The 21,547-nt window shown below is 40.1% G+C and overlaps 1 protein-coding gene across 11 annotated transcripts in view; it reads left to right on the plus strand.

The window, feature by feature from the left end:
• Positions 1 to 814: 814 nt before the first annotated feature.
• PLCB4 (phospholipase C beta 4) overlaps positions 815 to 21,547 on the plus strand; it is a 411,667-nt gene continuing 390,934 nt past the window's right edge. For 4 of the 11 annotated variants that reach the window (XM_054541581.2, XM_063720671.1, XM_054541582.2 and 1 more), the window contains exon 1: positions 1,251 to 1,438. Coding sequence is in view for 3 of the 11 variants with exons in the window: in XM_063720670.1 (XP_063576740.1) it covers positions 905 to 1,137 (233 nt within the window). In the remaining 8 variants the exon portion in view is untranslated. Of the gene's footprint in view, positions 1,138 to 1,250; positions 1,439 to 21,547 lie in introns of those variants that run through there. The other 7 variants (XM_063720672.1, XM_024238971.3, XM_063720670.1 and 4 more) reach the window with 6 other exon arrangements.

Below are 21,547 nucleotides of genomic sequence, written 5' to 3' on the forward strand. Positions count from 1 at the left end.
AGCATGGCCCCAGTCCCCATTGTGCAGGTGCCACGTCTCCGGGTTTTGGTGGCCGCCGGCCAGGAGAAGGAGGAGGCGGAGTGGGGAGGAGGGAGCCCTCCGGAGTCCGGGAGCAGCACGTTGTGAGGGTCCACACAAGGATGCCAGACCGAACACCATTAGGGCCTGGGTGTGAGTGTGACTCGGAGGCACCTGGGGGCCGTTGTAGGGCCGGGGAAAGCCAGGAACTGGCTGGAGCAGCGCCCCAGCATCCCAGGGACCAAAGTCTGGGGGGTTTGCATGTCTGAGGTTGCACTTGTGGGAAGACTTTTTGGAACCACTTAATTCTGCGGCTCTGTGTAAGACCCGCGAAATAAAAAGAGGCAGTAGTACTCTTTGGAAGATTGTTTTAGGGATTAAACGAATAAAAAGCATTTAGAACACTGCAGGACGCATTGTAAGCGCTGTATGGGTTTATGAAACCGAATATAAACAAATCAGCACGTCCCCCACCCAGCCAACGGCTTTGGGGGCCCCGTTCTGGCCAGTCCTGAGCCCCTCCACACGGCCCACGGCGGGCTGCGGGTCTCCCATCCGAGGAGGGTGCCGCTCTTCTGCCCCCGCTCCCTGGGTTCTGCGCCCAGCGCCATCCCGTGCACCCCCGACCCCTGGGCATGGGGCACATGCCGCGGGGAGCCGCCAGGGAGACCCCAGAGGAGCGCGCCGCGGGCCGGCTTCCCTGGACGCCCCACCCACCTCCTCTTGGCGCTGCCCACCACCTGCCTCGGCTGCTCTGCCCCCGGCTCGCGAGGCTGCGCCCCCGACCCAGTTGGCGCCCCCTCCTCGCCCCGCGGGCTCGCGGCAACTGGGCGGCCGGCCCGGTCCCTGCCCACCCCCAGCCCAGCCCGGGCGCGCCGCACTGGGCATGCTCCGTAGCCTGGGCAGGTTGGGGCTGCGAGGCGACAGCTCGGGCTCTGGAGCCGGGAGGCGAGAACGAGGAGGGAGGCTCGGGGGCAGTGGAGGAGGGAGCGGCGGGCCGCTGAGGGGCGGCGGGGCCCGGAGAAGGGGACGCGCAGGGCCCGGCGGTGGGCGGGCGGGTCGGCGCTGCCCCGTGGGCTCGCTGGGGAGCCACAGCGGAGACCCCCGCCCTCAACTGAGGTAAGGACCGCGCGGCTGGGAGACGGGGAGGCGGGGAGGCCGGAGAGGGAGGGCGGAGGAAGGCGGGAGGGCGGGACTGGGGTGCGCCAGGAGGGGGCTTGGCGGCGGCTCTTTATGGCGAGGAGGGGGTGGTGGCGCCGCGCCGGGAGCAGTAAGTGAGCTGCACCGCCAACAAGATCTCACACACAGACACACACACGCACACGCACACACGGGCGCGCACACACACGCGCGTACACACTGGGTCTCCAGGCAGCGGCAGTCGCCGCATCCCCGGCAGCAGCTCCAGGCAAAGTGACAGGTAGGAAAAGGCATTTCGGGTCCCGCCCGAGGATGCTCCCGCCCGCCCTGGCCCGCAGTGCTTGTTTGCTTTCCGCGGGTGCGTCCCGGACGCGCGCGCGCGCACCCGGATGCCCAGCGGGGACCCCGTGCAGGTGCCGGGTGCCAGGCGCCCTGTGCGCGCGGGAGGCAGGGGACCCAGACGCCATCCCCCTTCCCCTGTAGTCATCGCCTGCTGGGTTTCCTCAGACTCTCTCCAGACGTTCACCCTCTTCTGGGCTAGAAATAGCTCGGCTCGACGTGTATATGATTATTTTGGTTGGAAATAGTTGGCACCGTGCAACGCATGTAAATGTGTATGCGTGTGGATCTTCTTGCCTCTTCTGGGGAAATCATAGAAATGATTGACCGTTTCCACTTAAAACAACCCTGACAGGCTTAGCACTCATTGGGGGCAGGGTTCGGGCCTCCTAAAAGCCTGTTAGTGAAGGAAATCCTTATTTTCAGAATTTTAAAGTTGCTTTTGCTTTAACCAATTAGACTCTGTGTAGTACAATACTTCTGAGTGTAGACTTCGTATATGGTACTGAATCGAAGTATGGAAATATGGAATTCTCTAATTTCCAAGTGTGTTTAAGTGCAATTTTATCTAGAATCATAAAACTAGCATTTTCCTAGAGAGAAATACAACTGCCCACTATAGTTTCCATAAATATGGACATATCTGAAAGATGACCCTACTCTTCCAACTTTTTTCCCTCTTAAGTTCTGTAGTGATTCTAGCTATTGTTCTAGAACATGTATTTGAAATTTAATTTTGGCCAGAATATTCAGGAAAGGTGTTTTTTTTTTCCATATATGTAATACTTAGTGGTCTATATATTTAAGTTATAGGTATGTGGAGATAGCTGTTTAATAATTCTTTTTGTCTGGCAATAATGTTATTCAAACATAGGCAGCTATGTATCATTTTTAAATGATATTGAATTTCCCCTTAAAGAGAAATCAGATTTATAATGTAAACATGACCAGGAAAAGCAACTGGTGACTTTACCTGGGGAGGCTCCAAGGAGGTTAAGAAAGTATCTGAACAACTGTGTTTTTCAGAATAGAAAAATTGTGTGTGTGTTGCGGGGGGAGGTAAAATTTTAACTTTATTCTTTTATTGTTTTCAAGACGGCTGTTTTCAGAAACGTGTGGTTGAACTGAGACCCTCATATTTTATACTCTTCAAATTTGAATGGCCTCAGTTATAGAATCATACAGAAGATCAAAAGTCTAGCTCAGCAGGGGCATGTGGTGTAATCCCTCACTATCTGTGTTATGTAATCCAGAATGCTGTTTTTCATAGGACAGTCTTGCATGATTCTCAGCTGGTATATTGATCTATTATATCTTCTTCCTTTTGAACTGTAGTAGTTTAATAAATGATTGCCATCTTTGGAGAACACCTGTTTTCATAAAAAATCACTTTTTGAAATTTCAAAACATTTTTATTGGCACTTTTATGAACGTAAGACTTGCTGCCAGACGAGTAACCTTTTGAATGTGACGTATTATAACATATCTAAAGGTACCATGTATTAGCTTATGGACTACACTTCCTTCCAACTATATTATTACTCAACAGTTGGAACTTAGTTTTGATTTAGTTTTGATGATATTACTACCCAGCTCTGAATTAATCGCTGTTGAAAATGCTGTTCTACAAGTAACTGTCAAAACAGAATTTCTGACTCCATTTGATCACTGGGTGCACACTTAAATCTGTTGGAATAATTCTACCTTTATTTTGCAAATGCATACCCACGCAGAAAGCTTTGTTCTAAAATACTCTATTGGAAGTTTTATATTTGTATGCCTGAAAATTTGAGTGATGTTAAACTGCTTACATGTCCGGGAATCGTGAGGCGGTGTATTTTTGCCTTATGAGATAAAGAAATACGGTAGTTGAAAAAGTGTTACAGGTTACCAAAAACCTTTTGCAGAAAAAGATTTTAAAAATTTGTATCACCTCCGAACTATTTCAACCACAGCAGAGTCCATTCAGTGCCCGTAGCACAGCTAGTTTGCCTTTCCCAAGATTATACACAACTGTCTTTAGATTAATGTATATTGCTGACTTTGGCAACATGGGACAGTTATATTTGGCAATTTCAGTGAACATGTTATTTTCCTAAGATACCACTAACTTCATTTTGGGGTTTGATTTATTAAGAATTGATATGCTTGCCTGGTATTCATCTTTACCCCACCTTCTAAGTAAAATTGAGGTGAAAGTGAGCTTCAGGGCTGCTGTGCTGTTTTCCTTATGATCACATTAGCATGCTAATTTGTGAAAGGATGTAACAATATAAGTGGAATTAGCTTCTGAGTTTAGTGTCTGAATTTTCATCCCCAGTTTTTCAGATGTAGCTGGCAAACTCAAATAACAGAATTAATGAAAAAATTTTGCAGATTATTAAAAAAAATTAGTAATCAGCTGAGTTTGATTTTTTATTTTGAAATCTTGAGAGTAAATTTTATCTTTTCGGATTAGGGCACTTAGGTAATGTAAGAAAGATTTTGGATTTCTCATGCTCTCCACACTTAATAGTAAACTATTTTTGGGGAAGTATAAATTTTCTTTGAAACTTAGAATTATTTAGCAGGCTGTGACTAAATTATTGTTTGTGATCACTTATAAAGTAAGGGTGAAACAGCATGTTGATTAGCACCGCCGACCCAGGTCTTTTAAGAAACTGTCTACCACAGTGAGTCCCTGTAAAACCAAGAACTTCTGTATTTGATATGCAAAATTAGGTCAAGGACTAATGGAGATGCTTTAATGATCACAGTTGGTATTTTATGTCCAGATTGAAGTTTTTAAAATAGTTGCTTTTCACCTCGTAATATATGAATGTGTAGGCCATATTAGTGTCTGTCAAGGAGACTTATCTGCCTGTTGGGAAATAAATACAGCTTTTCATCACTGGTGGGAGGCAGCAGTGACTTTCTGTGGTTTTGCTGTTGGTTTTCAGATGTGAACTGTGTTTGCAAGGACACTGCTTAATTCTCAGTGCTGTCCATTCCACATTTTCCTATTTCTCTCTCATATTGGGAAAATGGATAAACTTCTGTAGCTCTTTCTTCTATTCCTTAGTATCTGTTTGTTTAATAGTTTTGCTTTTGATAAAGCCTCACCCTTTAAAGTAGAAATACTTTCTCAAATTGCAATATTATTTATCTAGTTATGCCTTAGAATGATATAAAGGTTTTACATGTTCCTAGGCTGTGATTCTTTAGCTAACCAAATATAAAAATGAGCTTACTTCCTTGCCAGTGGAGGCAGACCTGGGTGAATATGCATTACTGAGTGGATGAGTGTGACGTTTACATTGTCTTGGTTGGAATTAAGCTTGCTTTGAAAATATCACCCTGGAATAACTTTTATTTGCAAGGCCCACTTCACTCCATTGCAACAACTGCTCCCAAACCCCATTTTCTGGGTGGAAGGGTGGAAAGAGTCTGGGTGGAAGCTCACGACTTTGGATGCTTTTTTATGCTGAAGGCATAACCCAAGTTTCTAGAGGAGATGAAAGTAATAATCCTCTACCTTTCAAATCTCAGCTAGGAGATCCTTATGTTCCAGGGAATGAATGACCAGCAGAGTTTTTATTTTCTCTGCATGAACTTCGTCTACTTTTCCTTTCCTTTATTAAATAAAAATAGTTGAAATGGACATAAATCAGAAGGTTTTTCTCTGAACACCTCTCTCACTCACTACTTATGAAACCTTCAATCAGAATGTCACACACCATGTGACCATAAGATAGTGTTAACTTCTCCCCTTTCCTGGGATTCTCCTTCAAAGCTCAAAGGATCTTTTGGTGTGCCTAGGGCTGGGAAATTCCACCGCTAGCTACGGAAATACCCTTGGGCCAGGCAAATCATTGCTTTAAGATACATTGCCCTTCTTGTCCTCCCGAACAATTAAAGCATGTCTTTGGCTCCCAGACATGAGTGAATTGAAGTAGCCATTTCCTTAGAAACAGGAAGAAAAAAGCAACTTGAAATAATTAATTGTAAGCAGCTCATCCAGAGAGCAGAGACCACAGACCCCTGATTTTACATTTGACACCTCCCTTTCTTCTCTAGAACAGGGGTTCTTCATTTTAGGGCCAAGGATGCAGTTTGGTGGGTCCACGAATGTAGCTGGCAAATGAATTACATCTTTATATTCACTTACTTCCAGGTGATAATTGGGGCAGGTGTTAGAGCTACTACTAGAGCTTGGCATTTAGTGGGTTGAAGAGAAACACATGTATTACTTCACATATCCCTTTAAAGAGTTATTTTGATAATTATATTTCAATGAGATTGATTTCCGTTGTACTTTTAGGTATTTAATTTTATATATTTAAACATATTATGCTAGGCCAGGCATGCTGGCTCACACCTCTAATCCCAGCACTTTGGAAGGCTGAGGTAGGAGGATTACTTGAGGCCAGGAGTTTGAGACCAGCCTAGGTAACACAATAAGATCAATTTACGCAAAAAAACCAATAAAAAAATTAGCTGAGTGTGGTGCACATGCCTGTAATCCTAGCTACTTGGAAGGCTGAAGCAGGAGGATCGCTTGAGCCCAAGAGTTCAAGGTTATAGTAAGCTGAGATCGCATCAGTGCACTCCAGCCTGGGTGACAGAGTGACAGTCTATTAAAAAATAATAATAAAAAGAAAATATCATGCTGAGAAGGGTCTTTAAGATTTACCATATTGCGAAGGTCATTCATGACCCACACAAGGTGAAGACCATGTGCTCGAGAAATGCTTCCTCCCAGAGGCAGCTAGCTGGGTGGGTGTTTTCACGGTGGGTTTGTGTTGAGCAGTGGTTGCTGAAATCTTCAGGCATTGGAATCAGGCACTGAATTCCTGACAAATGCCCTGTTTTAGCTTGAATGCTGACAGATGCCCTCTTTTAGCTGTGTGACCCTGGGCATTCACTCTGAGCCTCAGTTGCCCTATCTGTAAAATGAGGAGAATAACCCTATGGGGCAAAAGTGCTTGGTGCTGTACTGTGAATGATACAGGGTACTGTTACTGCAGTTACTACAGGTGCTCAAAGGATCCCAGGATCTTTGGGTGTGCCAAGGTTTGGGAAATTCCACCTGTAGCTACAGAAACACCCTTGGGCCAGGAAAATCATTACTTTAAGATACATTGCCTTTCTTATGCTCCTGAACAATTAAAGCATGTTTAACAAGTGCTACTGCCCCGTCTCCTAATGGTACTACTAGTATTATGGCTCTCATCTTGTTCTCCTTCATAGGGGTAGATGGCATTGACCTTATCCATACAAAGCAGCCTGAGAAAATTCCTATAAAACTTACAAGGGACACTTACTTTGCCACTCTGCAAGTACAGAAAGTTTCAGTCACCCCACAGGACCACCATGAAGTACCAGATCTTCCTTTGGACTTGCCAAGCCCAGTGACTGCATTCGGACAGAGGGAACTAATATTAACTCAGTCCTAATAGCTTCAAATTTCTGTGACTTTGGTGTTTCGGAATATAATTCAGTGAGTCAGATGCTGTCCCCAGGGTATCTGTCTCCCAGCTAGGCTTTTTTTTTTTTTTTTTTTTTTTAAACAAAACAAAACAAAGCAAAACAAAACATATTAAGCCATTTAGGCCTGGAGGGAGAAAGGCCTCCACTAGAAGAATTAGGGGTCTCTGGTGTTCAGGGGCAGTCATCATAGCTCTTGTTTTTCCATGGAGTTTCTCAGAGAGTACTCAACTTCTCTGCTTTACGTAGTATTATAATTAACAACAACAAAATAAAACAACAGACATTTGTTGAGCAGTTAAAATGTGCCACTTTATTTAATCCTTCTGACAGCCTTTTTGGATGTGTCCTAATAGCATCTCCAGTTTATACTTGGGGAAACTGAGGTTAGGAGATGTTAAGTTAATCATCCCAGGAAGTTAAAGTTAGAATTGAGACTGAAACTCAGGTAGGCTGACATCAGAACTCCAACTGCTAACCACCATATTGTGTATTACCTGTCATTAAGCTGGTACATGCTGCAGAAAGACTTGTTACCATAACAAGTTTTGTGATAATTATTTTAAGTGACTAGGCTGAGATATGACAAAACTTCTGACAATCCTGCTGTGAATATGGAATTGGAATAAGAAATTGAGGATAAAACAATGCATTCTTATCTAATCCTAGGTACTTCTGTTTCTGCAGTTGCATGCCAGAAATCCGAGATAGGGAGAATACTAAATGCTACTTTGTGGTAGCCTAAACAAATAGTTTTAGTTTTCTGGAAGGCCGGTTTTTACCTGGTGAAGTTCTTCATGGTTTTAGTGAGGGTGTGGTGTACTCTGATTCCTCTAAGGGCCAGGTAAGCGAAAGGCCCAAGTGTGGCTGACCAGGTGTCAGAGACCTTAGGGAGTGGTGAGGCTTGCTCCCATCCAGGGGCCCAATTGTGCCCCTTCCCATGGAGCAGCTACCACTCGGGTCTGACAGGTTTCTGCCAGGTGGGCCTAGGGCTCAGGATTACCAGTGCCTCTACATTTTCAAGAGAAGCATGAAATCCAGATTTATTTGGAGTCTTCTTATTTTAAAATGTTTGGAAATAATTAAAATAGAAAACAAACCTGTCAGCCCATGGTGTGGCCAAACAAAGCACGTTTGTGGTTTGACCCAGGAGCTCCCATGTTGAGCCTTTTGTTAACTGTAAGTGCTTGGAAACACCGTGTACTAGAAAATGTCAATAGTTTTTGTTTTGCCCTTCAATTTTTTTGGCTGTAAAATTTCTTATAAAGGTTGTTATGGCCATTTATTTCCGTTGTAAATAGATTTCAGATTCTGAATTTCTGCTTGTTTATTCTCTCCCTATACCCTATTTTTCCAAGCTGTTGGCAAATATACAAAGTTGAGGGGGGAAGGACATGTTTTTTTCTCCTGTTTCTTGGTGCTCCTTTAAAATAAGAACACCGGCCGGGCGCGATGGCTCACACCTGTAATCCCAGCACTTTGGGAGCCCGAGGCGGGTGGGTCACTTGAAGTCAGGAGTTTGAGACTAGCCTGGCCAACATGGCAAAACCCCGTCTCTACTAAAAATACAAAAATTAGCCGGGTGTGGTGGCAGGTGCCTGTAATCCCGGCTACTCGGGAGGCTAAGGCAGGAGAACTGCTCGAACCTTGGAGGCAGAGGCTGCAGTGAGCCAAGATCACACAACTGCACTTCAGCCTGGGTGACAGAGTGAGACTCTGTCTCAAAAAATAAATAAATAAAAAATAAGAACACCCAAGTGTACAGAAATACGTGACTTCATTTATGGAGACACAGAGGTTCTCTTGCCTGCCTCACTGATTTGAACTCTAACCAGTCACAAGATGTCTCCCCTGCTATTTGGTAGTAGCTGTATTTGTCCTGAAATATAGAATACAGACCTGTTCCTGCAGACTAGTGTTTCAAGATGCAGTCCGCTTAACAGCCCTCATTTTCCATGTTGCTTTTAAATGAGAGACCACACTGGATCAAATGAAAATGCAATTCCTTCGGGATGTGTTTCTCTCATATCTGCCAAGATGCTATTGTTGGACAAATCACCAAAGCCCTCTCTGGGATTTCTTTTAATTTTTTTGTTTTCATTGGTTTTTTAAAATGATGTAAGTAATACATTAATATGTTCCAATTGAAGTGATAATGCAGAAATATGGAAGCAAAATGCAAAGTACCCTTTTCCACCTACACCCATTCCCAGATACAGTCATTGCCAATAGTTTAGAATGCCTCTTTCCCTCCTTTTTTTCTGTACATTTACATGTATAAGTATATATACATGTCATTTTCTTATTACATATACTGGATCATATTGTATACATTTTTTTCTGTGACTGACTTGCTTTTGTCCCCTTAACTATATATCATGGAGAGCTTTCCATGTCAATATGTTAGTTATCTTGTTCTTTCTAACATTGCATAAAATTTGGTAGTATGGATGTACTGTGCTTTATTTAACCGTTCTTCTGTGGACATATTGCAAACTGAAGGATTCAAGATCTTTGTTCGTAGGTCTTTGTGCACATGTGTGAGAATTTTTTTTTGTAGCTAAATTTCTAGAAATGGAACTATTTGGTCAAAAGCCTATGCACACTTCAAATTTTGACAGAGCACTGATGAACTGCCTTTAAAAAAGGTCTCCATGAAATTTGTGGAACCTCTGATTATGCAGCTGAACATAGCCTCTAATTGCAGCATGTCCCACATTGTCACGTCGCTTTACTGATTCAGTTAGATTTCACTTGTATATGGCATACCAGGAAGTGATTTTAGAAACAGACCATGTCCTTAAAATCCCTCGAAAATACAATTCTTAATCAAAACAAATTGATCAGTTAAGGGGCTAATGTAAAAACTCTTTAAGAAAGACGTATCTTGTAGAATCAGAGTTGAAAATCTGTTTTCTAATCAATTTGGTGAGCTGTGAAACTCTAGACCCTTCCCAGCAGGGACATGTCCATAAGCACCCTTTAATCTATTGTTAGAGAAGTGAGGTGGTCCACAGCCAACACAGACAGATCAGACATTGATACTGGCCTGGGAAAATTAATTTCATTGCTGAAAAATCCTATCCAGGTGTGTTTGTAGCTTTAGGTTTTCAAATAACTAGTTATTTAAGACTCTCTTTTACTTTTTACTTAAAGAATGAGAAGATTAGGAGATAATGCTATTTAATGAGTTTTATTTAATGGATACTTGAATTTAATATCCGTGACTCTTATTTTTTTATATTTATTTTTGAGACAGGGCCTTGCTCCATCCCTCAGGCTAGAGTGTAGTGATGCCATTATGGCTCACTGCAGCCTCATCTTCAGGGCTCAAGCGATATTCCTGCCTCAGACTCTCGAGTAGCTGGGACCAGAGGTGCACACTACCACGCCTGGCTATTTTTTTCTGTTTTTGTAGAGACAGGGTCTCGCTATGTTATCCAGGCTGGTGTTGAACTCCTAGGCTCAAGCAGTCCTCCCACCTCAGCCTTCCAAAGTGTCGGGATTACAGGTGTGAGCCACTGCGTCTGGCCTGGCTATGTTTTTTCGAAATGATATGTAGATAAAGGACTATATAAATTAGAAACTACACCTTCTTTTCATTCTTTTCTTTTCTTTTCCTCTTCTTTTCCCTTCTTTTCTTTCTTTTTTTGAGATGGAACGTCACTCTGTTGCCCAGGCTGGAGCGCAGTGGTGCGATCTCGGCTCACTGCAACCTCTGCCTCCCTGGTTCAAGCGATTCTCCTGCCTCAGCCTCCCGAGTAGCTGGGATTACAGGTGTGCACCACCAAGCCCGGCTAATTTTTGTATTTTTAGTAGAGATGGGGTTTCACCATGTTGGTCACGCTAGTCTCGAACTCCTGACCTCAAGTGATCCGCCCGCCTCAGCCTCCCAAAGTGCTGGGATTACAGGTGTGAGCCACCACGCCTGGCCGCTACACCATGTTTTCCTTTAAAGAGATATTGGGAGAAATAGTGCAGGAAATCTAGGTCACTGATTGATTCCTAACTGTGTTCAAAAGGGACTACTTTGATAACTGTAATTGTTATGAATGATATGAAGTAAATTATTTGTGAATTTTACCACATTCCTTGAAAGACTGAGACTCAGTCAGGGTTGGTGAGTCTTGATTAGATAAATGACAGTAAAGTGAAATACTGTTTCTGTTTCCCAAAGATGGATTTAGTCCTTTCATCTGTTTCTCCAGATATTCATTTTTTAAGAAAAATTCTGGTTTGGTTGGCAGTGACATTCAGATTCTGATTGTATGCCTTCTGCATGTTTATTTTTACAACACACTGTGAATTGTAGAAATATGGTGGGACAGTCATATTTCCCTGGCATTGAAACCTTGCATATTCAAGAAAGTCTGTGCTAGGTTTTGCTCATGGAAATGTTATGGTGTTTCACAGTTTACAGACAATTTCCTTTGATAATGTCTGTGAAAGCACAGTGGAGGGCACCACCTGGTCACTCTTTCAACCTGTGTCGTTCAGGGCCCTGCTGGGGAACAGATGGCATGTGCACGTCAAGTCCTTTGAGGAGGGCTTGTTAAAGGAACCTTTGGGAAGGTGTGGGCAGGTGTAGGGAATACAATCAGGGTGAGTGCTAAAGAAAGACCCAGCAGTGACGGGGAGTTAGTCCTACTCTAAGGAAGGGGCAAGAAAGGCTGACAAGAGCTGTATCCCTTTCTAGAGGGACCCCGTCTGCCTGTAATATCCCTCCAGGGAGACAGAGGGGAATATATATACCTTCCTCACTCTCTGCCTGTCTCCTAAACGCTGGCTAGTGTCATCCATTAGCCGAACCCAGACAGAAGCCAGAGGGCAGGAGAGAGGAGGAAGAGGGTGGAAAAGGTAAGTGAATGGGTCTGGGAAGGCCAGTGGCAGACCCCCACCCACTTGCCCTCCAGAACAGAGGTTTGCATGGTTGAGCGGTCAGTCCAGGGTAGAAAGCTTATGGTCTGGTTTTGTGGACAAAGAAAATAAAACTGCATCTACAGTGATTAAATTGAAATTGAAATTGGGAATTTTCTACAATACCACATGGCTGGTATCAATAAAATTGGTGGTGGCCTTAGAGTAACATTAAAATTTTTTTTTTTTAGTTCCCTTTGGAATGGATTATGCTTTATGCTTCTTGGGAAATGCGTAGAATTGGAAATGTTATGTGTTTATCTGTTTAACCAAAAATGTAGGCTTATAGATAGGACAGACAGAAGGGATTCATAAAGTCTCTCAGCATGGAGTTGGATTCCTAAGATAGATCTAATTTCTTTGATTTTAATATTTTATAAAAATATTTTATTTAAAATGTCAGGTACCTGGGGGAAGAGACTAGAAGGAAATTAAGGTTATTAACAGTAATTTTCCTTCAAGGAAGTCAATTTAACAGAATCATTAACATCACTGAGTAGAAATGAACAAGCTGTATTTCCCCATTTGTTCAGCATGGCAGCAAGACTCTGAAATTTCAGGCTCATTTATTCTCTCGTTTTCTTGGCCCTGTTGTTTAAAAAGGTGAAGTCTGCTCTTTGGTTTGTGTACTTGTCCTGAATGAACAAACAATTGAACTTAATTAGAATCATAAATAATACTGCTATAAGGTATATCAGAGTTCATTTCTTCTTACCTCCAAATTGTGTGAAGTAAGAAACCGAGATACTAGTTATTAGCAGCTACTACTTTGCAAGTTCTCAGAGTTGGTCACTCTGGAAAAGTCACATCACCTCTCCATCATGAAGGAATTGCACTAGATTAATTCATTTTTGCTTTTACCCTTATATATTCCTGAAGTCCTTGATTCCAAGGGTTTGGTTGTCCATTACTCACTATTTTCATAGATTAGAGGCAGAGCTTCTTGAGTACCTCTTCATTACTTAGCCGTTAAAATGGTATTCTCTGGAGGTCTCTACATTGCTTTTGACTGTGTTCACTCTGTAAACTCTTTCTGTATAAGATAACTCATTCACTTCTACCATTTTTATAACCCCCAATTTACTGAAGACTCCCCTATTACTGACCTCTTGTCGGAGCTCCAGATATATCCTGTTGTCTGCTGGAGATCTTGACATTGAAGTCTATGGAGACTTTCAAATCAAAGTGTACAAAACAGGAGTCCTCAACTTCACTCCAAACTTGTGTCTCCTTCCGGTTTCTAAAACTTCATGAAACAAGCTATCCATCTGTTGAGTCTACCCCATCAATGTCCTTCATTTTTGTTCACTTTTCTCCATTCCTATTGCTGCTAGCCTGAATTTATGTCTGCATAATTTCCTGTCTTGATTGTTCCAAGAATTTTTCATTCAGTCTCTCTATACTGTCTCTTTCTTATCTGTGCCTTCATTCATGTCTTCTATTGGCTATTCAGTGAGCATCAGGTACTTTAACAGTGAAATCTTGCTCTCAGGAGTTTACAGTTTACTGGAGGAGACAAATAGACACTACTTTATAAGTTTACATCTTTGCCCATTGACTCCATTCTCCAAACCAGCTAAAGTAATTTGCACAAAACAAATCTTATTATAGCATTACCTCTAAGATACTTCAACAGCTCCCTGTTGCTATCAGGATTAATTTGTTTTCCTAATTTGCCAAATGTAAGCCATCCGTGGCCTGACCTCTGTGATGAAGTTTTAACTCCTTTATTTGCATCACCTATACTAGGCTGTGTTGAAATCCAAGAACATAAAGCCTGCTGCACTGTGGACACCGTGGCTTTGCACTATGACTTTGCACTCAATCCCCTTCTTCAACTGGCTGACTCCTACAGGCCTTTAGAGACTCCGTATAGTTGCCATCTTCTTATAAAGCCTTCCTTGATTTCCACTCCAGTCCAGATTGGGTGCCCTACTTTAGTCCTCGTGTTGAACAGTTTGCAAATTTTAGCCACAGCATGACTCTCTTGGGAAATAGAACAATCTGGTGCATATTAGTGACTAAGTTGATGTCTCTTAAATGAATAAATAACTCAATGCCATTATTGCAAAGTCTTCAGATTGGGTAAATTAGGAAAACAATCTGATGATTAAGCAAAAAAAAAAAAAATGCCGAAGTTTAGTAAACTGAAGCCATCTGCAGACCTATTAAAGAAAAAAGTATTTCATGATTATTTACACTGGTCATTGAAAAGTAGCAGAATAATCAATTTGGAAATATGATAAGTAATTTGAAAATTCTATATCCATTATTTCTGGTAACAGAAATCCTGATATTGTAATTAGTATACTAGATCCAGAGGAGACATTTCCCTGAAGATAGGTTATCATTTTTTTCCTGATAGGCACATACTCTATTGTTTTTCCTATTTTATGAGTTCGATTTTAATCAAGTTATTCTTATTTTTCTTACAGTGTATTATAACCTGGAATTAGAAAAAAAATTTCTTATTTCAAACTTGGTTGGAAATTTTGGAACAAAATAATTTATTTAATCAGATTATTTTATTAAGTGGGACTCTTAGTAATTTAAAATGCTTTGTATTCATTTTCTTGTAGCATTTTATTTTCAAATACTGCAAATACATCAGTGCCAAACAGAGAAAGCAAGAAAGCCATTAATTAATTGAAGGGAAATATTCTGCTGAATACAATACTGTTTTTGAAAGAACATGTTTTATAGTTCCAAAACCAGAAAGGAGCATTTTATTCATAGTGGTTTGAATCTTGTGAAAAGAGTGTCTTTGACAGTCTTCACCAGGCCCCCCTCCCCAAGCTTGGAGCATTAATAGGACTTAAGAGGTGTTTTCTTCACAATTGGCTTCTTTTTTATTTCACAGATTTCTTTTAGCTTTGTGTTGAAAAAGTGCTAAGTATGTTAATTATTAGATATATCATTATTCACATTTCAATGCAGACAACATTTAGGAGGATTATAGTTTAGTTATTGCAGCTTTTCAGAAAACACTTCATGATAGCACTTGGAAATACAGATAGAAAATATTTCCTTTTATTTAGAGACTTTTTGGACCTGTGAGGCCCTCTGAGAATCTTAAGCTTGGCCCCATTCTGTCCATTTTTCATTTCCTTTGAAAGAGTTTCAAAGTAACTGGTTAAAATTTCTCCCCATCTGTCATAAGTAGCATAGAGGGATTTCTTGTGCAGCTACTAAAGGGAAATGAGGAAATTTAAAAGTGCAGATGATTTGGGTATTAACACATATCCTGGCAGTGACTCTGCTAGAATCAGGCTCTCCCAAACCGTTTTGTTATATGTTAATTTTTATTTTCTCAGCTACAATATTATAAACATGGCAGACCAACAGGTTTTCCATAAAGATTGATGATCAGGAGGAATCCACTCCTTAATTAAGAGCAGCAGATGCCTTCTGAAAACCTTCTGGAAATGTTCTACTTTATATTGAACCAAAGTGCTTCCAGCTTTGTTGGAAAGGTTAAGGCAATAATTACATGGAAGGTATGTCTCATTTGTCAACAGGGTTTTTGGTCTAGAATATCTCAAGAGCAGTTCCTGTCCATTTCCTTCTAGAGGTGTCAGCAGCCTTCTTATTGCAGAAGGATTATGGTGCAGGGAACATAAGTGCTTACAAATAACTGCTTCCTATCCTCACACAGGATATGAGACACAGGGTATGAGACCCTCAGAAAGGAAGTCTCTTTCTCTACACACACACACACACACACACACACTCACACACACACACACACACTGCAGGTGCTTGAGCCACACTGTGGAATGGGATACATAGGAAATGGAGCCAGTTCTTTGATATTTTTGTCTTTGCTGGATGGCTTTGCAATATTTTAAAATGTTGAAACTTACCAGGATTCTTTAAGACCGGGCCCCTAACCCATTATTTATTAGGCTTAGGCATTGTGCCCTGGGCCTTCAGAATACAATCCCATTTCATTCTCTCAACAATTCTGCAGGTTAGGTATAATTACCACCATTCAATACTAAGAAAACTGAGTGATTACAGCACTTACTGAGGGTCACATGGTTGATCAGTGGTATAGACAAGTTTCAAAATAAGGTTGACCTGACCTGAATCTGAATGGCTGCATCTGTGACCGTACAGGCACAGAGGAAAGGCCATATGAGGACATGGGAGAAGGTAGCAGTCGTCAAGCCAAAGAGAGAGGTCTCAGGAGAAACCATGCTTGCTGGCACTGGCACGTTGATCTTGAACTTCTAGCCTCCGGAACTGTGACAAAATAAATTTCTGTTGTTTAAGCTAGTCAGTCTATGGTATTTAGTTATGGCAGTCCTAGAAACCTAATACAGTGGAGGGTTTCTTTTACATGCAGATGAAAACAGAAACAAAGTATTACAGACCAAAAATATCAGAATGATAATTTTGGCATTTGAACACATGTTCCTAATTTCAAAAGGTGATTTTTGTCTTGAGTTGGTTTAGTTTAGAGAGTATTTGCTTTCACTGAGCTTTCATAAAAGTTAATTTGTTTACAGGCAGAGATGAGATAAATCATGTCTTTCTTTAGCCTGTTTCTTTATCTATTTCTTTTTTTCTACATGAATTTCACATACTTCTTTAAGGAGTCTTATAATTAAAACATGTCATGTTAAATGAGCTCAAATCCTTTTCCATAATTAGGAACTTGAATCATTGCCTAATTTGTAATTTGATAAGTAATGTGTATTTGTTGAATTTTTCTGCTATCAATGTAAGTCCTGGGGTGATTTTCTAAAACGAAATAAAAATGGTTTTGGCTCTGTTTTCTTAACATATTAACAGTAGTCTAGGAAATATTTTATTTTCTCTTCAGTTAGTTGGTGCTTCCTCTTTGTAATTTTTTTTTGTGTGGGAAATAAATTATCATAAGACGTTCATTAAGTGCATTGTAGTGTTTTGCTTAATTTGGTGCCTGTCAGGAAAAAACCCAACAGCACAATGGAGGTGCTATGAATGAGTTATTTTATTTATTAATTTCAATCTAAATTTATCACCAATGGAGAAATAAAATATTTGTAGAATTGAGGTTATAAAACAGCAAACATAACTGCTGAATGATTTATATTCAGTATATTCTTTAATATAAAGATTGGATATAAAGACATCTTCAATATAAAGCATGACATTGATTTGCTTTAAATAAAAAAAGAATATATTTTCACGAGGTCAGGAGATCGAGACCATCCTGGCTAGCACAGTGAAACCCCGGCTCTACTAAAAATACAAAAAAATTAGCCGGGCGTGGCAGCGTGCGCCTGTTGTCCCAGCTGCTGGGGAGGCTGAGACAGGAGAATGGCGTGAACCCGGGAGGTGGAGCTTGCAGTGAGCTGAGATTGCACCACTGCACTACAGCCTGGGTGACAGAGCAAGACTCCATCTCAAAAAAAAAAAAAAAAAAAAAAAAAAATATATATATATATAAATTTTTCTTTTTCACAATATTATTACTTGAGTGAGCTTTTTAAACAGTATGGTGCTATTTTATTAGTTAGGTAATACATACATTTGATTAAGTGTGATATATTTTGTTTAAAATACTATTCAGAACCTGACATAGCTACAGCATAGAATGGGGTCACATAATAAAGGTTCTTCTCCTTTATATATGTGCGTGAACTTTCAGTGAGTCACATGAAATGACCACTGGTTTGGTCATTTGAGTTTATTTGAATACACTAGTTATGAGCTATTTAGCTCTTTCAAGCAGTCATAATTTATTCTCAAATTTTAAATCAGATTTGTACTATAGCTAGCACGTAGTAGGCTTTTAAATGTGTCCTAAAACTAATGTAAGATGAGGACATGGGCCACAAACTGTTATTTTGCTTTCCTTCCTTATTTCATGGTTTTGTATATCTTATTTTGGATTTGTATGCATTCTGCTGTTTCTAAAATTAGTATCTAAGCAATGCATTTTTTAACATTAATTATCAAGTTTTGTCTTACTTTTAAATTCTGCCTTATATAAGGCAGTATAAGTGGGCATTACTGCCTTGCTGACACCTACTTTCCTGGGGTGAAATATATTGACCTTGACTGTAACCTTGACATTTAAGATAGTTGATTAGACTCTGAAAAGAGAAAGACCAGCGTGATTGTAAATAACACCTATTTGTATAACATCCTCAATTATGTAATAAAAATAATCCAGAAAATTGCCAAGATACTTGAACAAATTATACGGGGATTGGTCTTAGAAGCACAGACTTACCCATGGGAATTAGTTAATTTTTTGGAGTCCTTCACCAAACTGAAAGTTGAGTTTACAGTCCTCAGAATGTGACACCTCTTTGGTTATTATAACCACAAAACAATGGAATGGCTGGTTCTTCCTTTAAGCAAAATGATATGTTTAAACTCTTTTTTTGAGGGATGATTTAAAATGTGTTAATTATGTGGCTTAATTTGGAATATAAGAGATGATATAAATTAAATTATCACTGAAATTTTTAACCTGCCTGCCTCACTCACTTTGACCTTAGGACCTCACAGAGTGAGAACAAGCCATCATGATGAGAAAAAGTGATCATCTCAAACTCGTGTATGTAGATGAAAAAGGATATATGTTTCTGTGTGAGGATCCCATGTAGAAATACCTTTATAAAGTTACTGGCAACTACAGCATCGGTATATTGGGAAAGAAATGAACATTTTTTGAAGTGTCTTGTGAAGGTCAGGAACTCCACTAGGGACTCTCCTTTGGGAGGAAGTTTAGCAAAATGGTGGTGAGCGTGTATGATGTGCATTGTGGGGTCCTGGCTTTGCTACTGAGAAGCCGAGTGACCTTGGTCAAGTCATTAACCTCGTCCTCCTTATCATCATTTTTTATATCTATCCTGTGAGATAGGTGGCAGTATCCTCATTCTGCAGAAAATGAAACTGAGGCCCATTTAAGTAATTTGTTCAGGGCCACATAACTAGCAAGTTGTAGCGCCTCAGCTGGAGTCAGACCCTGCTCAGGATTCTATCTACCCTCTTCTACCCCTTCCATGTGGTCTTCCCCTCCTTCCAAGGCTGTGTTTGCCTAGCTACCAAGTTGACAGTTTTGATCAAATAGGTTGGTTGCTTTCATGTTGAATGAGCTCAGATTAGGACCATCGATCATAGGGAAAAGGTTCTGAAAAGGGAATTGGGAGAAGTGACTTACAGCTGGCTATTGCCCTAGCTGATTATGTGTTCTTAAGCAAGTCATTTCACTTCACCGGTTTCAGTGTACTTAGCTCTCTTAAATGAAGGGCTTAGGCCTCTAGAACTATTTCTTTTATATTTACCCTTTTATCATCATGAAGTGTTTCTCTTTGTCTCTAGTAATCTTCTGTGTGGAAGTCTATTTTGTCTTATTAATATAGCCAGTTCAACTTTATTTTGCTTACTGTTTGCAAGATATAACTTTTTTCATCCTTCCAACTTATTTGTGTGTTTCCATTTAAAATGTGTCTCTTTGTAGAGAGCATATAGTTGATTCTTGCTTTTAAAAAAATCTATTCTGATAATCTTTGCCATATAGATGGAATGTTTAGTTCATTTACATTTAAAGTTGTTGATATAATTATATTCTGTGGTTAACATTTTATGAAATATATTACATTTGCATTTTGATATTTCTATGTCTTCTCAGTTTTCTTTCAGATTTAACTTTATGGAAAAAAAGTCACAAGACTTATTTTGTACATACATAGTATACTATACATAGGTTGTATACTTAGTATAATTGGTTTGTTGGATGGGCCACACTTAGTAAGACATAAACAGAAAATAGCTTTATTCTCTCCTCTCCTGTACTTTGAATGATATTTTTTTGGCAGATCCTATAGCTTTTCAGTCATTTTACAGTATTGGAACAACCTAATTTTCAAATATTAGAAAAACGTAGTACAATGTAAATCAAAACTTCCATTTTCCCATCCAGTTTGTAGCTTCTCCCCTTTTTTCATTCTTAGGCTTGAGCCCAGGCTTAGTGATCAGCAATAGGGAAGAAAAGGAATTCCTACTTTAACTCTCCTCTCTTCCTCTCCTACACATTATCTGGCTCCTCCAGAGTTCACACGGGGGACATAAAAGGGGCCAAAGCTATTGCACTTAACAGGTGCTGTTTGTTTTCAAGGCCAGTTCTTTCTCATACACACCCTGATGGATTTTTTGGAGAGCCCTTGCAGGTCCATTGGCATCGTGCCATTATTTGTTTTGAGCACTGCAATATCAGCTCCTCATATTCCAATGGAAGATCACTGGAGTGTCTCTGTGTCCTTGTCCAGGTAACCCACTCAGATGGAGGCTTTTCAGGATCATTCAAACATGACAACCTTCCATAGTATTCACATGGTACACAGGAAAACTCTCATCTTAACACCATCAGACCCTGGGGCACAGCCTGCTTCTACTTCTGCTGGGGCTCTGTTGCCTTGCAGATGGCATCAGCCAGCCAATCTGATGCACAATCCATGGTTTCTGCACTGAAGCAGGCATCCAGGCAGGGAATAGAATATCAGCCTCTGTCATTGCAGATAGCCTCAATTTATTATGGCTTTTCTTTTCTTTTCTTTTCTTTTCTTTTTTTTTGCCTTCCTTATGAGGTGTTAGAGAGAGAAGGAAAGGGATCTGTTGAATTTTCTTTGAAGAGTTTGCTGCAGTGCAGTTCTTCTCATACACAGACTCTGGAGGTGATCTCTGGACTGGCTTGGCCATGTGTAGCAAGTCCTATGGACATATACAAGGAACTCATCATATCACCTTTGGCATTGAAACATTAGCAGAAAGTTGAAACAATAATTCCCATTCTCATCATTAGAAGAATTTAGAGATCACTGGCTTAATAGTAAGATGCACAGAGAAGTGTTAAACCTTCAGCTACATTTATAATTCGTGAACTGCCACACTCTGTAAGCTTCTCCCTTCACAGTAATGAGAAATACTAAGTACCAAATAAATACTTAATGAATCAAGTCATGGTGATTGCAGGATATTGGTCTCTGGGGAAGGTAAAGGTGACCAATATAATAAGAGGAATGAGGTTGCTAATCTGCAAAATTCTTTACTGATTTGGTTAAACAATGGGTCACTTAAGTGGAAAAAAGTAGAATTCAAAACTACTGTTAGCTTTGTCAAACTAGTTGGTCAGGTTGGCCTATATAAAACCTGAAACTGGATGGACAGTTACTTCTGCTGGAAATCTCTAAACAGTACAGATCATATAGGTATATTCATAAATGTATATATATGTAAATGTGTACTTTTTTGAGGAATATATATACTTTTGCATATATACGCAGACATAAATATGTATTTTATAGTACTAATATAACTGTCAGAGAAAGAAATGACATAATGATGTCATATAATATATAAAATATAAAAATATACTTTAAGAATTGGCAAATAATAAATAGCACAGATAAAGGAGAATGGTTTGGAACAAGAAACAGGTAATTTCCCCTAATTTTTGGAGCAGAAATAGATGAATATGAAATGTATGTATCAGTTCATTAGTTAGCTTATTTCAAAGTACAAAATAACCTTAAAAGATTTAATGTGATTTTGTACCAGAATTTATAGGTGACAATATGATAAGAAGTTATTTTAAAGTTATAAATTTAATTTTGACTAGTTAATTATCAATATATTTAAAAATATATTAACATGTGCTTTATCCTAA

Source organism: Pongo abelii, chromosome 21 (assembly GCF_028885655.2).
Source record: "Pongo abelii isolate AG06213 chromosome 21, NHGRI_mPonAbe1-v2.0_pri, whole genome shotgun sequence".
Classification (NCBI taxonomy): Eukaryota; Metazoa; Chordata; class Mammalia; order Primates; family Hominidae; genus Pongo; species Pongo abelii.